This window comes from Cupressus sempervirens, chromosome 11 (genome assembly GCF_028749045.1).
Source record: "Cupressus sempervirens isolate cs-2001-9-10 chromosome 11, ASM2874904v1, whole genome shotgun sequence".
Taxonomy (NCBI): domain Eukaryota; kingdom Viridiplantae; phylum Streptophyta; class Pinopsida; order Cupressales; family Cupressaceae; genus Cupressus; species Cupressus sempervirens.
The window spans coordinates 418,388,387-418,409,969 of NC_143128.1; the positions used below are offsets into that span (position 1 = coordinate 418,388,387).

Below are 21,583 nucleotides of genomic sequence, written 5' to 3' on the forward strand. Positions count from 1 at the left end.
GAAGGCAAAGACCCCATCCAAGCCACCAAAGAGGACTACAAGATCTACTCCTATGATTACTGCCTCCAAGCCAAGAAAACCCAAGAGGAAACTAAAGCTACAAGATGAAGATGAAGATGATGATGATGAAAACAATACCCCAATTATATCTTTGAAAAAGGCACCTCCTATCTTTGAGAAACAACTAAAAAATATAAGGGGAAGGAAGGGATATGGCAGGCTTTAAATATTTCAGGTATGACTCTAGGAGCAAAGAGGAGTAGAAATAGATTGAGGAAGATTTGGTTGAGAAAATGGCAAGATGGAAGTATGACCCTTTTGAGCTTAAAGGGCATGCTCCTAAAAATCTATTGAAGGTTGTTTCACATCTTTGGGATAATACAACAAAAATAGAGAACGATATCAAATAATAGACCCTAAGGAGTCTTATGCCTAATCTCTTTGATAAGGAAATCAAGGAGGAAATGTCCAAAAATAAAATAAAACAAACTCCAAAATTTAAAACTTTTCAAGTTTTATCAAATAATATAGAAGATGTTGTACAGTCCACAACAAAGACATGGAAGAACATTTTTTACATCAACGAAGAACGTGACCTACCAGAGGTTCAGACTATAGAAGAGTCTAATCCTAAGAAGATAGTTGTAGAGGTAATAGCATCACTTCCTACCACTCCACCTGAGGGAACACTTGAGTAGGATCCCATAGTCTCAACTAAGCATAAAAAATAGTAGACTCCCATAGCCTTGACCAAATAGAAGGAGCATCTTATTCTCACAGTCTCGACTGAGCAGTAGCAGAAGGACTCAATTGACAAAGGAAAAGCTATAGTTCCTTCTTAAACTATCCAACACAAGAGAAAAGGCAAAGGAAAATGGATGATAGTTGATGGAATTGATCTTGATGAGGAGATTATTATCCCTAATTAGGACCAATCTAATATATATACTAAGGAAATGAACATTTTGGGAGAGCTATGGAAGAAAAGAGCAAAGCAACGAATGTTAAGAGTTGAGAGAAATAGGAGCAAAGTCTTGGAAGACATCAAAGATATATTTGTAGATGCTCTATCTCTAGAGGTAAATGATAAAACCCCTTATCATTGGTCAATTAATTGATATTGTGCATAGATTTGATGAGAGTACTGATGGGCATGATAAACTTCTTATGAAAGCTTAAAGGAAGTTTGAAAATAAAGTGCTAGAAAATGTAGCACAAAAGATAACAATCGATCAAGTAGAACTATTTACTTTGATTTCCACATTAGAAAATATTATAAAAAATGTTATATCTTTATTTCTAAATTTGAGTGATTCCACTAACTTTACCAAGGAAGTAAAAGAGAAATTGGCCAAGATTTTCATGGACTTAAAGGATAATGCAAATCAATAGGTACTTTATCCAAGCTCCAATTCCAATCATTTTGCAAAAACCATATTTTTGATAGATCTTCAGGTCAAACTATTAAGGGAAGAATCCATAATAAGGGTAACATTGGTTGATATGCAAGGTATGATTCTTCCCCACATGGACATTATGAAGAAGAGAATGGATCATGGAAAGACACTAAACAAAGATACAAATTTGTCAATTGAAAATCATATGTATGAGTTATTTGTAGAGCTTCAGATTGATCTTCACATTTTGAAGGTGCTAGAAGATAACTGGGATATGACTTTGTCTATAATTTTGAAGGTACACCATGATTTTCTTTCTCATTTTGGCATAACCCTGTAAATTTTTGACATTTGTAACAAAAACAAGGGGGAAAATATACTAAGGGGGAAAGTGTACTACAGAGAAAGTATAATGCATATATTTATACATATAAAGGGAAATATGTATATGAAGGACAAAGTATAATGTACATATTTATACATGTAAAGGGAAATATGTATAGGAAGGAAAAAATATGTGCAACAAAGTAGATATGTAAAAAGAAATTTTTGAAAAAGCAAAAATAGAAGTTTTAGTTCAAACCAAGTTACAGATCTTCAGTGCAATCTGAGCTTCAGAAAAAAGCATACTCAAAGGGGGAGTTTGCCTGAAGAAATTTTGTTTTTAGATCTTATACATGATAAGTGTCTTTTGTCACTAATGCTAAAAGGGAAATTGTTAATCTCATTGCAAGATATATTATCAATTAGTGTCAAAACACTTAGTCATAATGGAAAGATAGTTATAACCGAGTATCTAGCCTACAATGTTAATCAAACCCACAAAGGAACCAAGAAAATAATGTTAACTTTGTAAAAAATGTCAATCAAGTTACAGTGCCAATCATGTTGATTGTTCACACTGAGCTATAGTGTCAACCAAATTGATAGTTTCTACCGAGCTCCAGTGAGAACCGAGTCAGAAGAGTTTTCTAGAATAGTAAGCAAGCTAGTAGGGCAATGCAAACTAAGTCAGAAGTGTCTACCAAGTGATCAGTATGAAACAAGCATCTAGTATCAACCGATTGCCAGAGTTAGCCAAGGTGACAATGGTGCCTGAGTATCTTCAGCATCATCTGAGTGAGTCATTGGACACAAGTTCCAGCACTGAGCCAACTTCGTGATTGTTTTTAGAAATAATTATGTTGTAGCTAACCTATGTTATAACTATTTGGATGGATATACGTATAAGATGTTTTGGTTATCCAAAGAATATGAAAACAAGTTAAAGAACATTGGCATAAGTGAATATGGTAGTGCAAATTGTCTAGAAGGCTACACGCAACACAAGGAAAGGAAGAGACTCATCTATCACAATCAGGTAATCATTTTTACTTAAAGGGTCTTCATCAGCGATCACAGTTGTATTTTAAAGATCATTCACTGATTCATCCTAATAAGTGCATCAGTCCCAAATCCCCTGATAGGGTGGACCTACCAATCCTTTACAGAAACGTTGAACATAGTGCATACTTAATTGTATTGTATAAATCCTTTTACAAGGTAGACCTAACAATCCTTATTACTCTTAACTGAGTAAGATCATCAGAAGTGATCATTTATAAGCCTTAATGAGACAACTTTTTTACTATAGTAGTGAAGCATTGTGGGTGTCATCCCTACCCCAATTTTACCTTCTACTTGGAGGGTTTATGGGTCACCAAATATTGTGTTACGGTGTTGTTACTTTACAACTTTATGTTTCTTGCATGCAAGCAGATCAGACAACTTAATAAAGTGGATTAAGAGAAAGAAGTTTAAGTGGTTCCTGATTCACCACCCCCTCCCCCCTTCCCACAATCACCTAGTTTGCATTACATTTCCAATAGAAGTTCACATGTAGCTACATACTCCCACTATTGTAGCTTTCTAATTTAAAAAGGTCAAATAGTGAATCATGTTTACCGAAGTGGATTGATAATGCAGCGTATTAACAAGTATCCTCCAAAATTATTCAAAATATTTGCTAAATATTCTTGAAGGTACTTGAATATTAAGGTTACCAAATCAAGATTCCAACACCTACAATGAGACCCAATTAGAGCTTCCAGACTCATGATATGATCAAAAGAGTGAGAGAGAGTATTATTACTTATGAAAGAATAGCTAACCTTTTGAAAACAATTTTAAAAAGTAGTGTAATGAGAAAGGATAAAAGGAAAAATTACCTTTTCAAAAGTTCATTTGGGATATTTACTTGTGATGGTGAAGAAGGAGGAAGAAGATGTAACAACCATTTTTTCCAGGTCTTAACTACCAATTTATCATATCAAAGAAATACACTTAATACTCCATATTCGTAGGAAGATAGTTATAACAGTTATGTTCATGTGAATAAAATTGATGGATATAATAAATTAAATGGAAATTTCCTAACTATCAATTGAAGGCACCATCAATGAATTTAACAAGGAATTTAAAATCTACATACCATAGAATTCAAAATTGAAATCCATCTAGGGAGTCCATATATACCACTTAGGAACAAATAGCTATACCACATTATTAAAATGACAAATACCATCAAATACCACTATATCATTTAGGGCATCAAATACCACTGTATCATTTAGGGCATTAAATACTACTATATCATTCCTTTTCTTCCTATTTCTAATCATGGCAATAACATACAGTTAGAAGGTACGTTCATATTCATTATTCAGATAAATGAAAGACATAAATAAGAATCCATGAGATAAACCTATCTCTTGCATATAGATATATTTCATGTTCAGTTGGAAGATCAACCAATCTATTGGTTACCAATTACATTTTTGAGAAATGTTGCTTTCATTAAAGGAAATAATGGAATCGATGATACAAATCAATCCATCATATCTTCTACTTGTATAAACATCATAAAAGTAAAATACCTATTACCAAAAAATATTTGAATGAATAACTCATGTTTGTCTTGTGCATGTCCAGACATCTTGTGGAGAGGGGAAACATTATCAGGGGCTTAACCTCCCAACCGCAAACCCTTAAAATATCCCCACATAATCTCATCCAAGAAAGGCCCTCCCTACTCGAAATAGACATGGAACACCTTGTCCAGCCATTGAGCATCCCTGTACTTAATTTCACCACTCAAATTGACAACAAGGTATATGAATTGGACAAACATGAGCTTACTTGGATGTTCTTAGAGTTTAATTATATATATTAATCATACTTAAATGGTTCTGATTTTTGTTCTTCCTTTTGCATTGATTTCCTCCACCTCTTCACTCTCTTTCATTGGTCCTTCTGACTAGGATGAATCCTTGGTGATTGATTATGCTGATAAGCATGAAAATTATCCATTAGTAGTATATTGTTGACTCTAAGCTAAAAACATGAGATAAAACCATTATGGCAACAAGTTTTTCTAATGAATTAGAAATCATAAAATTAAGATGTTTCACAAACAGTCATAGATTGGTTCTATATGAGAGCCATGCTTATGCCTTCTGACTCATTTAGATTCTGAAATCGACGGCATTCAATCATGAAGAAAGAACAATAAAAGCCAACAAACATGAGTTGAGTACTTATACTTTGCTTGAAGCATTGAACATAAAAAGTTTGAGGAACAATGGAAAATTTAGACTTGTCGAGAAAGTATTGGCCTCATTTTCTGAATAAGAGGAAATGAAAATAAACATAACCTGATTGTAGATCTGTCTGGCTTAGGAAGTCTTGTCATTGTTTGGATCAAGGCATTCGATCAATAGAGAACAATGCTAGCGATGTAGTATGTAAGAATTGTGAGATAGATGAAGTTTGAAACTTAATGTAAGAAGGCCGAGAGTGAAGAAAAAGATGCAATTCCATTCTTGATTGTGAGAGAGTTTTAAATATAAGGCCGTGACAGTTTTAAAGAACAAGATCCTCGATTTTCTTGAATTCACCAAAAAAGGAAGAGGCATCTAATGTACTCAATGTCTCTCATAGAGATTTATAAATTTAAAACAAGTATCAAAGGGCTCCTTTGAAGAGTTATTAAAAGAGAAAGGATATATATATATATATATATATATATATATATATATATATATATATATATATATATATATAATTTTTAAAATGATGTCATCATACTATTATTATGTCCAAGGTGATACCTATTAAAATACACATATCTATATATGTGCATAATTTAGAAGATTATGATTATTCTAACCTTATATACTCTCGATATATATGCACGTATATATTTATACATATGTTACTAGAGACAAACTAGAGATTTAATATCATAGTGGCATCATACATTTATATACATATATGTGTTTACACACACACACACACACACACACACATATATATGTGTATATATATATATATGTATATGTGTATATATATATATGTATATGTATGTATATATATATATATATATATATATATATATGTATGTATATATATGTATATATGTATGTATATATATATATATGTATGTATATATATGTGTGTGTATATATATATATGTGTGTGTGTGTGTGTGTGTATAATGATGATGATGATGAAAAATGGAGACACCATCATAGAACAACAAAGGTAATGGTTCTAAATGTGAATTTTGATAATGATAGCTATATATTTTATGTTTGACCAAGTAGCTCATGGTATTGTCCAACGTATACTCTTGCTTGCCTAGTTGTTTACCCTTAGCCATGGTGATTCAAGATTCATGCCTATTTGCCCAGTGATGGTGGTGCCCCCATGCCCAATTCTTTTTTGACAATGCTTCCACCCCTTCGATGTGCTCCTGTAGGGAATTCTCCATGATTATATCATATTCCTCAATATAATAATGGTTTACCATAACAAGTTATTATTCGTAAATCATCATAATGGCTAATGTCCATTCTACTTCCCATGATGAATAACTAATTTTCTAAGATTTCAAGATAATCATATAATAACATCATAATGATTTACTAACATTTCATCTACATATGAAATTATAATGATTAACCATCTTACCATTTCACATAATCATAACAACTTTTAACTGTCAATTGACTTCACATGAAACCTCAAAGGCTATATGAACATTTTAAATTCAATAAAAAATTGGGATGTAACAGACAATGTCAATGAAGCAAGAGTTATCACTAGCATAGATGGAGATGCTCTGACAGGCAGTGAGAGATGACATAAAGCTAGATGAGGTAGGCCTTACTATCTATGTTCTTTGTCCTTTTGTTTGTCATGTTTATGTAAATTTAGGAATTTGATGTGGATGTCATAGAAATCTATTTTTGATGTTCAAATAAGGAAGTTGACCTATACCAAGGAAGTCAAAATGTACCTAGGAAAATGACCTATACCTCAGGATATAAGTCAACCCATACCTAATAATTTAGCCTATATCAGGGAGGTCAACCTATACCTATGTAGATCAATTTTCAAGATTGTGTCTTTATATGTTGTCATATGAGATGAGATGTTGATGAGGATCCATTGACTTGCCACTACAAGAGTTGTCGATGATGTAGTATCACTATATGCCACATACCATGGTCTATGTTTGTGACCATATAGAGGAGTTGGGAGCACATGAGACACATATCCTGAGGGATGCAAGACTCTACTATGTAGTCTGACTTCCATGCATGCATTACCATAGGTCTATGTTATTGGCTTTGATGGGGAGATGTGATAAGGATACCTGTACATTCCATCTACTAATGGGAGAGATGACCACCATTGTTGAGGATGTCTACCACATCTTACAACTCTATTCTAAGGATTGATGTTTAAACCACAAGTCAACTGGGTGAAGGAGAGATTATGAAAGACTACAGGTACCACATGGGAGTACCATATGGAGGTAGTGAGAGACCAAACCATATCAACTTGAAAGGGATCTTATTCAGTTGGGATCATTTCCTCAAGTTGCTCATGTTATGCATGATTACCATAGTATTTATTCCTGACACAATGACATAGTATTCTACAACCCTCTAGCTCATAGGGTGCATCACATGGAGAGGGAGTTAGATGTTTATGTGTGGGACTAAAGAATGCTCATACATTTTTACTACGAAGATCATCTTAAAAGAGATCTTATTCAATTGAGCTCCCTTTCTCAAGTGCCTCATTTTATGCATGATTACCATGGTGGTGACACCTGATGCGAAGGCACAAATGTTCTACATCCCTCTAGCTCATGTAGTATATTGCATGGAGAGCGATTGAGATATTTATTCATAGGACTAGAGCATGCCCATGAATTTTTACTATGAGCTAAGAATATTTTTTAGCTACTAGAGACATAGCCTACTAGTCTTCAAACTCTTATAGGTTTGAGCCTTTGAGCACATCAGCTATACCAGATCAGTGGATTACTTGTTGGATATACTAGCAGAGTCATCGATATAACACACACACACACACACACACACACACACACACACACACACACACACATATTCACTAAGCCATATGTGGAAGTTTGGAGATATATTGTGCTAGATATTTTCATTGGACTATTTACCAAGTACATATGTGATATGGAAACCCTATCATCAAATGATAGCATGACCAAAATCAATAGTTAAACTAAGATTGATACATTGGCAAAGGTTATCAAAGGGAAAACATGACTATATTATGATGCCCTACTATTATGATAGAGTCATGGACTGATTTGGTCATCATTAGGTTCCTCCCACACTCATACCCTAATATAACCATGGGAAGAGGTACACACAAAGGCCTAGGACTCTACCACAACTTGTTGTGGATGATATAAAAATGGCATATATAGAGATCTTAGATTATGTCACAATCTCTCTTATAGTAGCATATGAACGAGTGTCAAGGGATTATCTGCAATACATGAGAGTGCAAGGTTTGAGACCCTTATTCTCTAATGACTATCCCACTAGGGATTTAGGCCCATTCCTTAGGGCTCAACACAAAAGAGAGGATGAGGAGAGAGAGAATGATTATGATTATCTACCACCTAGTGGATATACCATTAAGGTGGAAGGGGGGAGATGAGATGCCAACAATAGGTGGGATATAAGATGAGGAGCCATCATCCCCTATAGAGACCCTACTCCTACAATCTTGGCTAGCACAAGCTCACATAAATATTCCCCCTTCTAGGATGAGACAATTGGAGTGTGGGGAAAGTAGTTGGTCCATGCTACTAACATCATCTTAACAGAGAGATCCCATCTTCCAAGAGGGAGATCCAGATATGAGAAAGATTTGATATAAGTTTATTAATTTAGATAATGTAATTTTGATTATATGCAATAAATTATAGAAACATATATGATATGCAACTAGCACAAGGAATGAAGATCCTTTCTGAGGGATGTCATCAAGGACATGGTCCTACCATACACACTATAGGCACGATATGAGGGACAATAAGATCTAGAGAGACATAGAGATATCTTTGTACCCATAGCACTTGATCTATAACTGAGGAGAGAGAGCGAGGGGTAGCTAGAGTGCAAGCTACAAGAGCTACAGAGTAGACTACATAGTTGATCAAAGTGGAGCTTGTTTAGGAGCTATTCCTATACATCTCCATTACACAGACCATCATTATCATGCTTGAGGGTTGAGAGGTCAAGATCTCACTATCCCATGGATGAGAAGTGATGTACTGATAAAAATATTTTGATATAAAAAAAATCACCCCAATTTCAACCACTTAGCATTAAAGTTCCCTTCTAGACATGATATTAGTGGGTGAGACATTTATGGTCGAGGCCTCTTTCACTAGTTGATTTGTAGGTTCATTTTAGCAATAACCATTTTTTTCATTTTGGTGTCTTTTTTTGTGCTTTTCCTTTGCTTTCATGCCCTTATGTATGAATGTGGAGTTAGGATACCTAGTTTAGGGGCTTATGTCAAATTGAACGCTGTCTTATCTCTTTGCAATTTTTGGGAATTATCTTTCTTCATCTTCTTTTATCATGAGCATGAGCTTGTCTTATACTCCCTAAAGTGGGGACTAAATGTATAGTCCTAAAAAGTAAGCACTTACTTTTATGTTCATTTAGGACCATTTTACACCACTTTAGTGTGTTCCTTATATTGTGATCTTACATTGCACCTAATTGAATATATAATTTAAATCAAGGTCCTATCTTGTCCTTCCATCTTGCTTAAAATTCTAAGTTAGCTCTAATGTCTATGTACAATTTCCCATTTATCTATCCATTCACATTTCATTTCACTCTTCGACCCATTTTAGCATTTACCCTCGATCTTCCCACTTATCCTTCTATTTTTTCCTAAAACTTTTAATACTTCTTGAATCCCACAAATGTTAGCTCAAAATTGACACCTCTCAAATATAGGTTGAACCTAGTTTAATTTATAGCTTAGGGGTTTAATTTTGATGGGTTTCATACCTAATGTAAAGTTCTTTTCATTTTCCCTCCCAATGAGGTTTGCCTTCAAAAATTTAGACCTAAAATCGCTATAAAAGGAGACCTCTTCCCCGCAGTTCCACATCCACTCTCAAGAAATCTATCTACAAGAAAGCTACACAAGTAAGAAAATACTTATTGAATCTACTCATCCATTATCCATCCATCGTTCATGCATTTCATTCTATGGATCCAACTTCTTTCTTCATATGAGATAAAGGAGTTGGCTATCAAGGAAGGATATCTACATTCATCTATTCAATTCTTCTTCTTATTCTTCAATTCAATATTGAGGAAAATTATGAGTATCTACTACATGAGGTAATGTCTTATGTATTTTCCTTTTGGTTTTTGTGTGTAGCCAAAGCTATTGCATCAACATACTTGATTGCATACTAAGGACAATTGCGTTTTACATTGTATGATATTTTTCATTGTTATTTACTCTCTACTATATGATAAAAATTCCTTTATTTCAATGCAAGGTTAATTCTAAATGTGGGCTTGACCAAGGCAAGCCCCTTCCCCAAAAACATTATCCTTCTCTTTGGTATGCAAGTGCAAGTTTGTGGAGTTTTGAGTTTGGAATTATAAATCTAGTGGTGCAGATTCAATTTTAGTCCCAAGAATTAAAATTCAACCCTTTGGATACAATATCATGACTAAAGTTACTCAACATGTACCATCTTAGGTAAGGTGGATACTTTAAATGTTTCTAAACCTTAAGATATGACAAAAGGTAAATCCATCCGTTGGACCTTCATCCATCAACACTTGAGAGAGGAGCATTTGTGCACAATTTTACAATATTTTATCACTTGGGCCTACAATAGTAAACACACACATTATTAATTATGTTGTTATCATGTAAAGAGTGTTTTCTGTTGTGAAAGACTAGAAGCACCATTTAACCTTTTTGCCTTGAAAAAGTCAACCAATGATTGTCTTATTATCTTTTGAGTATTTTCATGCCAAAATACAAAACAAACAACTATCCTAAACAAAATTTAAACAAACATGTTAAACATTTAAGTCAAAAAAGTCAATAGTTACACAAAACACAACTATTCCTTTGTTTCTTTTGAAGCTTAGAATATTGTAATTGTAGCATTTCTGAGGTATTTAAGACATCATACAACACATTCGAGCCATTTTATAATGCACTTGAACAAATCTATGGAGTATTAGAGTCCTTTTGTAATGTATTTAAGCCATCTTAGAATGTATTTGAGCCATCATATTACTTATTTAAGCAATTTTATAATACATTTGAGCAATTCTATGATATACTTGAGCCATTTGTGATGCATTGAGAAATACTAGAACTTATCTAAGCTATTTTGTGACACATATAAACCATTATGTGATGCCACCAATTTCATTTTTTTAGTGCCCTGAAACTCTAAAATTTAAAACAAGACTTCTATATAGGCATACTAAAGATAAAACATGAGACATACTAGTGCACATCCCCCATATTATTTTTCTCAAAACATGATTTATCCTAGTCCTAATCCCCCAAACAAGCATCATGGATTGGTTTGATAAAATGATTATGAAAGTTTAAACATATATACCTTCAATCGAAGAACAAAATTATCGCAACCACCTTCATTTCAATCTCTCATGTGACCATACCATCACAATCAACCTATTATTCATATCAATCCGACTTATACACCTCCCAAAATTATCCAACCTCACACATTCAATACATATCACCCTAATCACCATCACAAAACTTGTAATTCATAAATCTCTTATACCAATACACCACATCACCTTAACATGTCACTACACCCATCCTCATGAAAAATACTCAAAATCATTCATACATTCTTCTAAACAAGAAACCCATAACAAACATTCTATAGGCAACAACACAAAAATATACTAATTTTGGAGAACCATTGAATCTTTTAAAATAAAATTGGTCTAGTCAAATATCATCACATTACCTAAAATTTGTTCACTATGAACCTCAAGTGACACCAACATGGTGGAAAGACCCCAAATCTTACAAATACCTTATAACCAAATGATAGAAAAATTCTAATTGCATAAGATTGAAAATACTTATTTAAGACCTATCGATCAAGGTGGCACCACTATTGAAGATCATCCTAATTGTTCACTAAATACGAAATTAAGCATATGTCAATATACCTTTTCCAAACACGATAAAAATATCCACTCGTTTCTAGTAATAGATCAATCCAAAGAAATCACACGCACACAAAAATCCAACTCATATGATCTAATAATTGGCGATCCAACATAAGTTGGTTCACAAGTAGCCTTCATCTCCTCCACCATTCCTTCATCTCCTAATGTGTTGCAACAAAAAATTGCACCATCTCTACCAAATAATTTACTCGATAATAAAATCTTTAAAATTTTTTCCAAGAGCTATCCCATAATAGATAATCATGAAATCCAAGCTACTCCATTCCTTGATTAAAATTCCTTCTATGATTTAGAAGTACTAATCCAAGACCATCATACACTACATTGCCAATCAAGCCCACTTCAAAGAGTTGGATTCAAAATCTATTATTGTCATGCCAAAACATTATATCCATCCAAGAATCCTCCATACATATCCAAACTCATATCCACTCATCATAATTAGATCCATGCAAAGTAGATAATCCAAAATATGAACCACTAAGTCCTCAAAAGAATCAAGATCAAGATTGCCAAAGGGTTGTAGCTCAATCAATTGAGCACTATTGGTGAGGATGATAATAAGAGAGGATAATGCCATCCACTAAGGTTCAAATCTCCAGAGGCACATTTGTGTCAAGGATCCCATTGCACATGATTACTTAGCGAAAGGAAGCTTGTAGTTTAGATGCATGCTTACTCATAACATTGCAATCTCCCATATAAAAACAAAAATGCTGATATCTATATATACTGAAATGTTTCCATCAAAAAAAACATCAAGATCAAAATACCATAAATCTCCACTCCTATCCAATTTTTGACCGAGAATTCATCTCCATAACACCTCATTATGATCTCATCCTCACTTTTCATTGCATCTAACATGAACTGCTTCAAGATCAACTTCCTCTCCAAAAATGATATCCTTTCCATCACATCCAATACGTTGAGAATGAATAAAATACTACTTCCTCTCCAACAATGATATTCTTTCCATCACATCCAACAATAATTCCGTTGAGAATGAGTAGAATACTATTTCCAATGGAAAGGAATTTAAAACTAGCATTTGCTTTTTAAAGTTTCTTTATCGAATAAGAGTTAAGGACTGACAAAAGAAAATGTACTAAAATCAATTATTTTGAACGACGTCGACGCGAGAGCAGGCAGTGCGGGCGCGAGCAGAGGAAGAGAGATGGTGATGTGGGTGTTCGGGTATGGGTCATTGATATGGAATGCGGGATTCGAGTACGAGCAGCGCCTGCTGGGTTTTGTTCGGGGATATCGTCGTGTCTTCCATCAAGGCAGCACCGATCACAGGGGTACTCCCGCATTCCCCGGCAGAACTGTCACTCTCGAACCTCACCCCGACCCTGCTCACATTTGCGTCAGTCATTTTTCGCCTTTACTTTTCGACTATATTTCCTTGCTCATAGCTTGATAATCAATACACAATTAATTGTGTTCTGTCATCTACAGTTGACTTGGATATGCCAATGTACAATCGCTAAATATGAGTTTTAGAATTGGCAATGCGTTGTGCACATTCATTTGCCATTAAAATCAACATACGTAGGCCTGAAAAAAAGTGATATATGTTAGTGCAATAAGCTCCATTTAGGTGAATACATAATGTTCACTGACTTGTCTGCACAAGCATCTTTGTGTGGACCGTGGGCAAGCAGGGATTACTTCTGCATGATTCTCAACCTAAGAGTGCTTTGAATACCTTAAATATCCCCCGACACACATATCTGCCAAAATGTCTGTGCAGGACATACGATGTACCTTTGAACGTGTTGTTGTATTTTGATTTTTAATTAATTTATTACCGTCAAAAGTGCATCCCGACTGCTGCTTAGACCTCGGCCATCTCTACCCCAACCTCCTAAAAACCTACTTTTCCCATTCTAGGGAGAGGACCCAGTGTCCCTATTGTAGTTGTTAATTTAATACCCACACTTGTTGATTACATATCCAATATCAATGGTTTTGATAACAGTTGTTAACTTAATATCTACACTTGTTGATGAAGTATCCAATATTTTTGACAACATTATACTAATAGTTGTGACTTTAAATTTATTTCTAATGATGACTACCCATAATTGAATGGAATGCACCGTTTAAGTAATCTATCATGTGATGCCACATAAAGTGCAAGAGTATGAGGGCACCTAATGCACTGTGACTGGTCTCACCTTTTTTCTAGACTGTTTAGGACACTTGGGACTAAAAAAATGCGGATGCGTCACCATATTTGATAATGTGTCCCTGAAACCATAGTTATAAGTAGGGGACTTATCAAGTAAGCAGCTGTAAAAAAATGAGTGATTTGAAATTTACATGTACAATTTTTGAGAAGCACAAAGTTAGGGTGCTCAGCTACTGGATCCTCTACCCTAACAGATTGATGCCAACATGTTTGATTGCAGTCGCACATGCTCCCCAGACTCTTCCCACGTTAAGGCATGCTTGCCGTGTTCAACCATAGGTGAATATGTCATTCTTGCACCACATTAGATATTATGAAAGGTATAAATAGGTGAGCACATGACATTTCAAAATTGGATATTTTGATCGTTTGAATTGTAATCCTTAACCTTCCAATATCAGTTATTCATATCATTGGAATCTTGTAATTGACAATTCCCCTTTAGCATACTCACGTCTATTTGATTCAAAGTATAGGTACTCTGACGATACTCATTCTTCCATATTGATCTTTTTGAAGATATGTGCAAAGTTTCTGGAATATATGCTGAAGGAAGAGGCAAGTCTAATTTTTGAACCTTGTTTGGGGTGGTGGAGGCTATTAATATAAATTTTCAGGTTTAATGGGAAGAAATTGACATTTAGGAGGACTGCATGACTTAGGAAGGTGCAAGCTAGTTTGTTTAATGTTGAGAAAATGCTTCAAAGTGATCCTTGTAGTAATCTCCTTCAGATTAAATTTGCAGATCTTAACCCCAAAATAAAACAAATATTATTGAGCCTCAGTGTCCACGTCTCAAAGTCATTAACCTCCCAAAGGGTGTTGAAGTGTGCATGAACAGTAACAAATTCTTACAGTATATTGGACACATTTCTAACAAAATCTTAATCAATTTGCTGCCATAGGTCCATGATAAATTGTGCCACAACCTGGTGCTATAGTTCCTCTCTAAGAAGGTCTGTGGTATAAGATTAAATAAGTGTTAATTGAGGATGAGGACAGGATCTTAGAGTTTTGATTAGGATCATTTTACTTCTGCTAGAGTAGACTCTAATAAAGAATTGAGACATAAAAAAGTGTTACTAAGAAAATCAATGTTGCTTTAGAGTTGGGTGAGACTTTTTCTTTATATAAGTTAAAATTGTTAGTAGTTCCCTTAGCAATGTGAAAGCTCATGAGGTTGATGTGTTTTTGGCTGGATTTGCAAATGCAACAAACAATGGCTTTCTCCTTTTTCATTGTCGTTATATGAGGAGACCATTTTGGGTAGGACATTGAGAAGGATACAAATAACGTGTTAATCAAGCTGCTGCCTTAGTAGATGAGTCCTCTTTAATAAAAAACATAGAGGCCTATCAATTTGTCAAATATCTCCTAGAAGCAGGGAAACAAAATGCAGGTTGCAGGTTGCTGATTTATTTTTTCCTTTTACAGAAAAACGACACCCAATTACAAATACAACTTTCAGACCAGCCACAAAATTCTCAGAAAAACCCGTACTCGGATTTTAGCCACAAACTCTGCTAAAATACCAAAAATGACGACCACAACAGTGATTTGCAGAGATAAAAACACTGCTAAGAAATCCTACTTGGGTTTGAAGAAAAATCTCTCAGCGCAAAACGATTCACCAAAAAAAATGTTTTCAAAAGACAGGAAAATATTCATTCAAAATTTATCAAAAAAATGAATTTTTAGAAGGCTCTGACACCATATTACGCAAGTAATTGGCAAATAATTTGATGTATTAACAATGAGCAAAGTGTGAGAAAGTAAAGTCTAAGATAATTGGGGTATCTGATCAATACAATTTTTATCAACATTATTAAACTTCAAACATGTGATCAATATAACAACAACCATATGAAGATACACACACAATAACACCAAATTTGTTAACTAGGGAATACCTTGATCAGAGGGAAGAATTGGTGGGGATGGCACCCACAAAATGATGTACTATTATAAAAGTTCCTTGTAAGAGGATGGACTCTATCAGGAGCCAATGAAATACATTCAGTACATATTAGTACCTGTCAGGAGACTTTGAATTCCTGTTAGGTGATTCCAACCCTATTAGGAGTTGCGCCAACCCTGTTAGGAGTTGTAGAAGAGAAAAGGACCCACTGTCCAAACAGCTTCAGGGGCAAGATCATCGAACTCACTGTCCAATTGGTTTCTGTATTATTCCTTTCAGAATAATAGAAATGCAACTGATCTCAGCAATTCAATACTTGCTCTGTTCTCTTATCGTGCCTCTACTACACCATAACACTTCTTAGATCTCAATACCAGATCTGCAAACTCGCATCACAATGATCCCTTTGATCGCTTTTTCGCATTCACCAAATTCCCATATTACTTGCACACTTCACTTCTTACATTACAAGGAAAATAACTTTCCTTTATACCAAATCCTCAAAATAATTCATTGAGTTGGCCTTGATGCTTTCCCAATTAATTACAATAGGACCTTATTAAGATAATACGCTACAATACATCTTTTTCATAACTACAAAATATTGTCTGCTCATAGTCTTCACAACTTCTCACATGTGCGACCTCGAACTTTACACACTCACTGACGTCATCATCAAGCTGCCTTCTGTCTCTATCTATCTTCGCTCATCCAGATTCTATCCCTATTAGGAGATATAATCTAAACACTAGAAACAACTCCTTAGGTACTTTGTCTGCAAACTGTTTTCTGTAAATCACAAATAACTACTACCAGTCTTCGACTTTCTGCATCTGTAGTTGACCACTGAATCAAGACACACTGTAGAACATGTCCCCAATTGCTCTTGACCTAATCTTCTGTGCTTGATCCGTACGACCTCAATCTCTGTTTGCTATTTTGCCAATCTTCTCGAATCTCAGTATGTTGACATCAATGACAAACAGTCATACATGCAACACACAATCGTGCTAACTATCTCTACTGCTCTAGCAATGCTAGAATACTCCCCCATAGGAATATTGTCAGCATTCATGCTAACAATCTCTTCCTTTGGCATTGATGACAACATATATGAAAAATATTTAAGTTTCAAGAATACCAAATATACTGCTTTGTTGCTGCTCCTCTCATCTTTTCAAATCCTCTTCATCAATCAAATCTGAAACTCTCAGGAACAACTGTTGCTTCCCCATTGATAAACTTCTCTGATTGACATATTTCTCCCTCATTCATAGGAGATACTTCTATCATGCACTTACTTCTCCCCAATTCATAGGAGATGTTTTTCATGCGCTCACTTCTCCCCAGTTGACATCAATGACAAAAGCATCATTATGTCAATCAATTACTCAAATGTCTTCAACCAGCTCAAGTGTCCAAAGACACTGTTCAGTACCATCTACCAAGAGTCCTTCATGACTCTCCTCAATCACAAGTACTCCCTCGTAGAGGAAGCATCAACATTCAGTCCAGATAAACAATAGTGATGCAGAGGTAAGGGTGGCAGATGAATGGCCCAACTACAAGCTTACTAATTTGTGAAGGTTAACTAGTGTTTCCCAAGGCCTAAAGTACTTCAATGTCTTCAAAACCTAACAAGTACTCTTCCTCAAGATTCCTGTTAATGTTTAACATCAGTAGAAGTAATGATGTTATGCAATTTCTGTTTATTAGACATATGCAAATCTGTAACAGGTTCATCTGATAATATTCATTGATGTTACACACACACACACACACACACACACACACACATATATATGTATGTTTAGATGATTGTCTTAACATATGTTTGATAATATTATTGGTAGGTAGTATTATTTACAGATTATCGGCAGACATCTTAACACACATGTCATCGGGGGTCATGTGTTACTACCGATCATGTTGGATTAGTTTAACTAACAATTAGTTAGTTGTGCCTTCGTAGAGGCATGACCCTACGTGGCCAAAGGTCACATAGAGTCACGATTCTACAGGGCATGACCCTTCTCATATCTATATAAACAAGTGCAGACTGATGGGAAACGTAATCAATACAAGGCATTATAGACCCAACGATCTGCACATTAATCTTGCAGAATATATTCTCAACATTCTCCTCTATGATTTGATTGGAAGACTATCACCATATTCCTTCTACAGTCTGTGTTATTAGCGATATACATTGGAGGATATTCTGCATCTTAGCAATTTGAGATCATTCATCATTTGAAGAACAATTCTGTTCTGCAGTTATTCAAGTAAGAATATCTATTGTTATTCATATCTACTGTCATAGTTTTATCTATCAGAGATCACTAAAACTAACAATTCCAAGTGATAAGTTTGATATATTTAGATGGTATTTGCTTGGATTTAAGGATTCTCAGGGTTTCACTGTTCCCAACTCTCCAACCCTTCTAATCTCTTCAAACTGCCTTCTAGGCCTAGTTGCCCCTATTAGGCCTCCAGCAATAAATAATCTTGATTTCCTCTCAACTTTCCCAAAGCACAAATCTAACTCTATAGGTTTTCAGACACCCATTTGGCCATATTTCAACATACCAAAAGGATTCCTTGGGTTCCTTTGGACCATACCCTACTGTTCCTATACTGTGGCTCTAAAATGCATAAAAAGAGGGCAATTTAACAAAGCAACTATAAGTTCTTTGCACTCCCAAGACTCCACACTCTAGATAGTCTCTTCTTAGGTCAGGAATGTCACAAATCCAAGAGGAATTAGACCAAAAGCTTATGCAACACCAAAAGCCCCGAATTGCTTCCCAAAACCCTAAAAAACTAGGGCTTTCTAATTAGATGCTGTCCCCACACTTCTGAGATCAAACAAGGGTGGTTTCACCTTGTCCCCAACATATTCAATCATTTCCAATCATTAAACAATGACCTCTAATGGCTAGAATTTCTACTGCTGCTCCATACCTACATCTCCATTCACCATTCACTTCCTTCTTGGGTGATCACTATCAAACAAACTCTCATCTGCACATGTCAGTGTTAGAATATCATTGTACAAGTCAGGGACGAGTCATTCCATGAGAATCAGCAATGTCATTCATGGAATGATCATCCAACCATTAATTCTTGTCAAAAACTAGTAAAAAGAGCACTATTCCTAATGCTGTCAGCAGTAATTTGCAAAGTCAGAGATCAACAAGTGACTTCAAAGCATCTAAAGTGGATCTTACACAAAATACAATGCTCTCTAATGTGAGAACATCTTTTGATCACAAAACTAAATAGAAAACATCAAGATTGAATCAACAAAATGGAGTTTTATTCATCTTTCTTGCACTGTCCATACAAAATGAATGATTCACAATGCTGCTCTCTGTACAATGCCTCCAAATGAACTTAGAAACCTTCCTAGCAACTATCCCAACCGATTGGAATCGGTTTCCATGCTTAGTTAGGCTTAAAACTCCTTAAAACTACTTTCCCTCCAAAAATGCACTAACCATTGGGATTCAAAGATTTGAATTCTCCAACTTACAATTTATTGCATAAATCTATTACAAGGTAATTGGTAAATACTTGCTTATTAATAACAGAGACCGAAAGGTCAATTTATACAAAAGGAAGAGACGATGTTTCCTTAGGAAATGATCGTAAAGAATAGAAACATTCTTTTCCAGAGAAAGCAAAAAACGAAAGCAAACTAAAGCTAAAGATATTTACAAGATAACCATTAACTAATAATAGACGTCTTATCTATTATTGTAATACCCTCCCTTAATGGTTAATCTATCTAACACACCAAGCCGTCCTCTGAATTTGACAAACTTATCAGGACCAAGAGGCTTGGTGAGAATATCTGCAGTTTGATCTGAGGTAGGAACATACTGCAGATCTATAGTCCCGTCTTCAACCAGCTGTCGTATGTAATAACAATGAACATCCACATGCTTGGTTCGTTCATGGAAGATTGGATTCCGTGCTAACTTGATAACGCCTTCGTTATCAACAAACAGAGTAGTCGGTCCTGCTGGTGACATCTGCATATCCCCAAGCATCCGACGAAGCCAGACAGCTTCACATCCTGCCTTAACACTCCCTCTATATTCAGCCTCTGTAGAAGAGAGAGAAACTGCCTGCTGCTTCTTGCTGGTCCATGTGACTGCACCGGATCCCAAACTGAACACATATCCAGATGTTGACTTTTTATCATCAACAGAGCCTGCCCAATCTGAATCTGTGAACCCACTGAGTTTAGGATTAGAACTCCAAGAATACAGAAGTCCATAATCAGAAGTGCCCTTCACATAACGAAGCACACGCTTTGCTGCCATCCAATGATCAGCCTTAGGAGCTGTCATAAAGCGTGAAATATAGCTGACTGCGAAGCTGATATCAGGCCTAGTAGCAGATAGGTAGATGAGGCTGCCTACTAGTTGCCTATACGTAGTATCATCAACGGAAGGAGAATCAGACTTGGCTGATAACTTGAGACCTTTCTCCATAGGTGTAGATGCAGGTTTGCAATCCTGCATTCGGAATTTGTCTAACAAGGCTCTGACATATTTGGACTGAGAGATGAATATACCAGAAGACTATTGCCAAACTTCAACACTTAAGCAATAATGCATGAGCCCAAGGTCAGTCATATCAAAAGACTGGCATAAGTGTTGTTTGATTCCCTGAATCAAAGATGCCGAACTGCCAGTGATGATCAGATCATCCACGTAGATAACCAGAAGGATGATGTCACTGTCAGTAGTCTTGATGTACAGATTTGAGTCTGAAGAACTCCTCTTGAAGCCTTGATCACTGAGGTACGTATCAATCTTGATGTACCATGCCCGAGGGGCCTGCTTCAAACCATAGAGAGCTTTTACCAATCTGAGAACCTGATGGTCTTTACCAGCAACCTTGAAACCAGGAGGCTGTGTCATGTAGACCTCTTCATGGAGATCACCATTCAGGAAAGCACTCTTTACGTCCATCTGATGGACCTTCCAGCCAAACTGTGCTGCCATGGCTAAGACTAATCTGATGGTGCTCATCTTTGCAGTAGGAGCAAAGGTCTCCTCATAATCAATGCCCTGATGCTGAGAAAAGCCCTTTGCCACTAAACGAGCTTTGTACTTATCCAAAGTACCATCTGATTTGTATTTGATTTTGTAGATCCATTTGCAGCTAATGGGTTTCTTCCCTGGGGGAAGATCAGAAAGGACCCAAGTGTTGTTCTTCAGCAGGCTCTGGTGTTCAGATTGCATGGCCTGTTCCCACTCTGGAATTCCTTTAGCCTCGGAATATGTTTGAGGTTCAAACACACTGTGAATGTTGGCCATAAGAGCAAAGTTAACAGAATCTATAGTTTTGCTCTTTTTTCGAGTAGTTCTCCCATCAATGAGCTCATCATCATGAAGATCAGCAAGTGTCTTAGCCCACCACTTAGGCCGGAGAGGAGAATGAC

General features: G+C 35.6%; 1 protein-coding gene across 2 annotated transcripts in view; it reads left to right on the top strand.

The window, feature by feature from the left end:
- The first annotated feature begins 12,978 nt into the window (after positions 1 to 12,978).
- Positions 12,979 to 21,583, top strand: part of LOC149530227 (ChaC-like family protein) — a 187,921-nt gene continuing 179,316 nt past the window's right edge. Inside the window, exon 1 of one of the 2 annotated variants that reach the window (XM_089809205.1) lies at positions 12,979 to 13,379. In XM_089809205.1, the coding sequence (XP_089665331.1) occupies positions 13,188 to 13,379 (192 nt within the window). In that variant the 5' untranslated portion in view covers positions 12,979 to 13,187. The remainder of the gene's footprint in view (positions 13,380 to 21,583) is intronic. The other variant, XM_089809206.1, reaches the window with a different exon arrangement.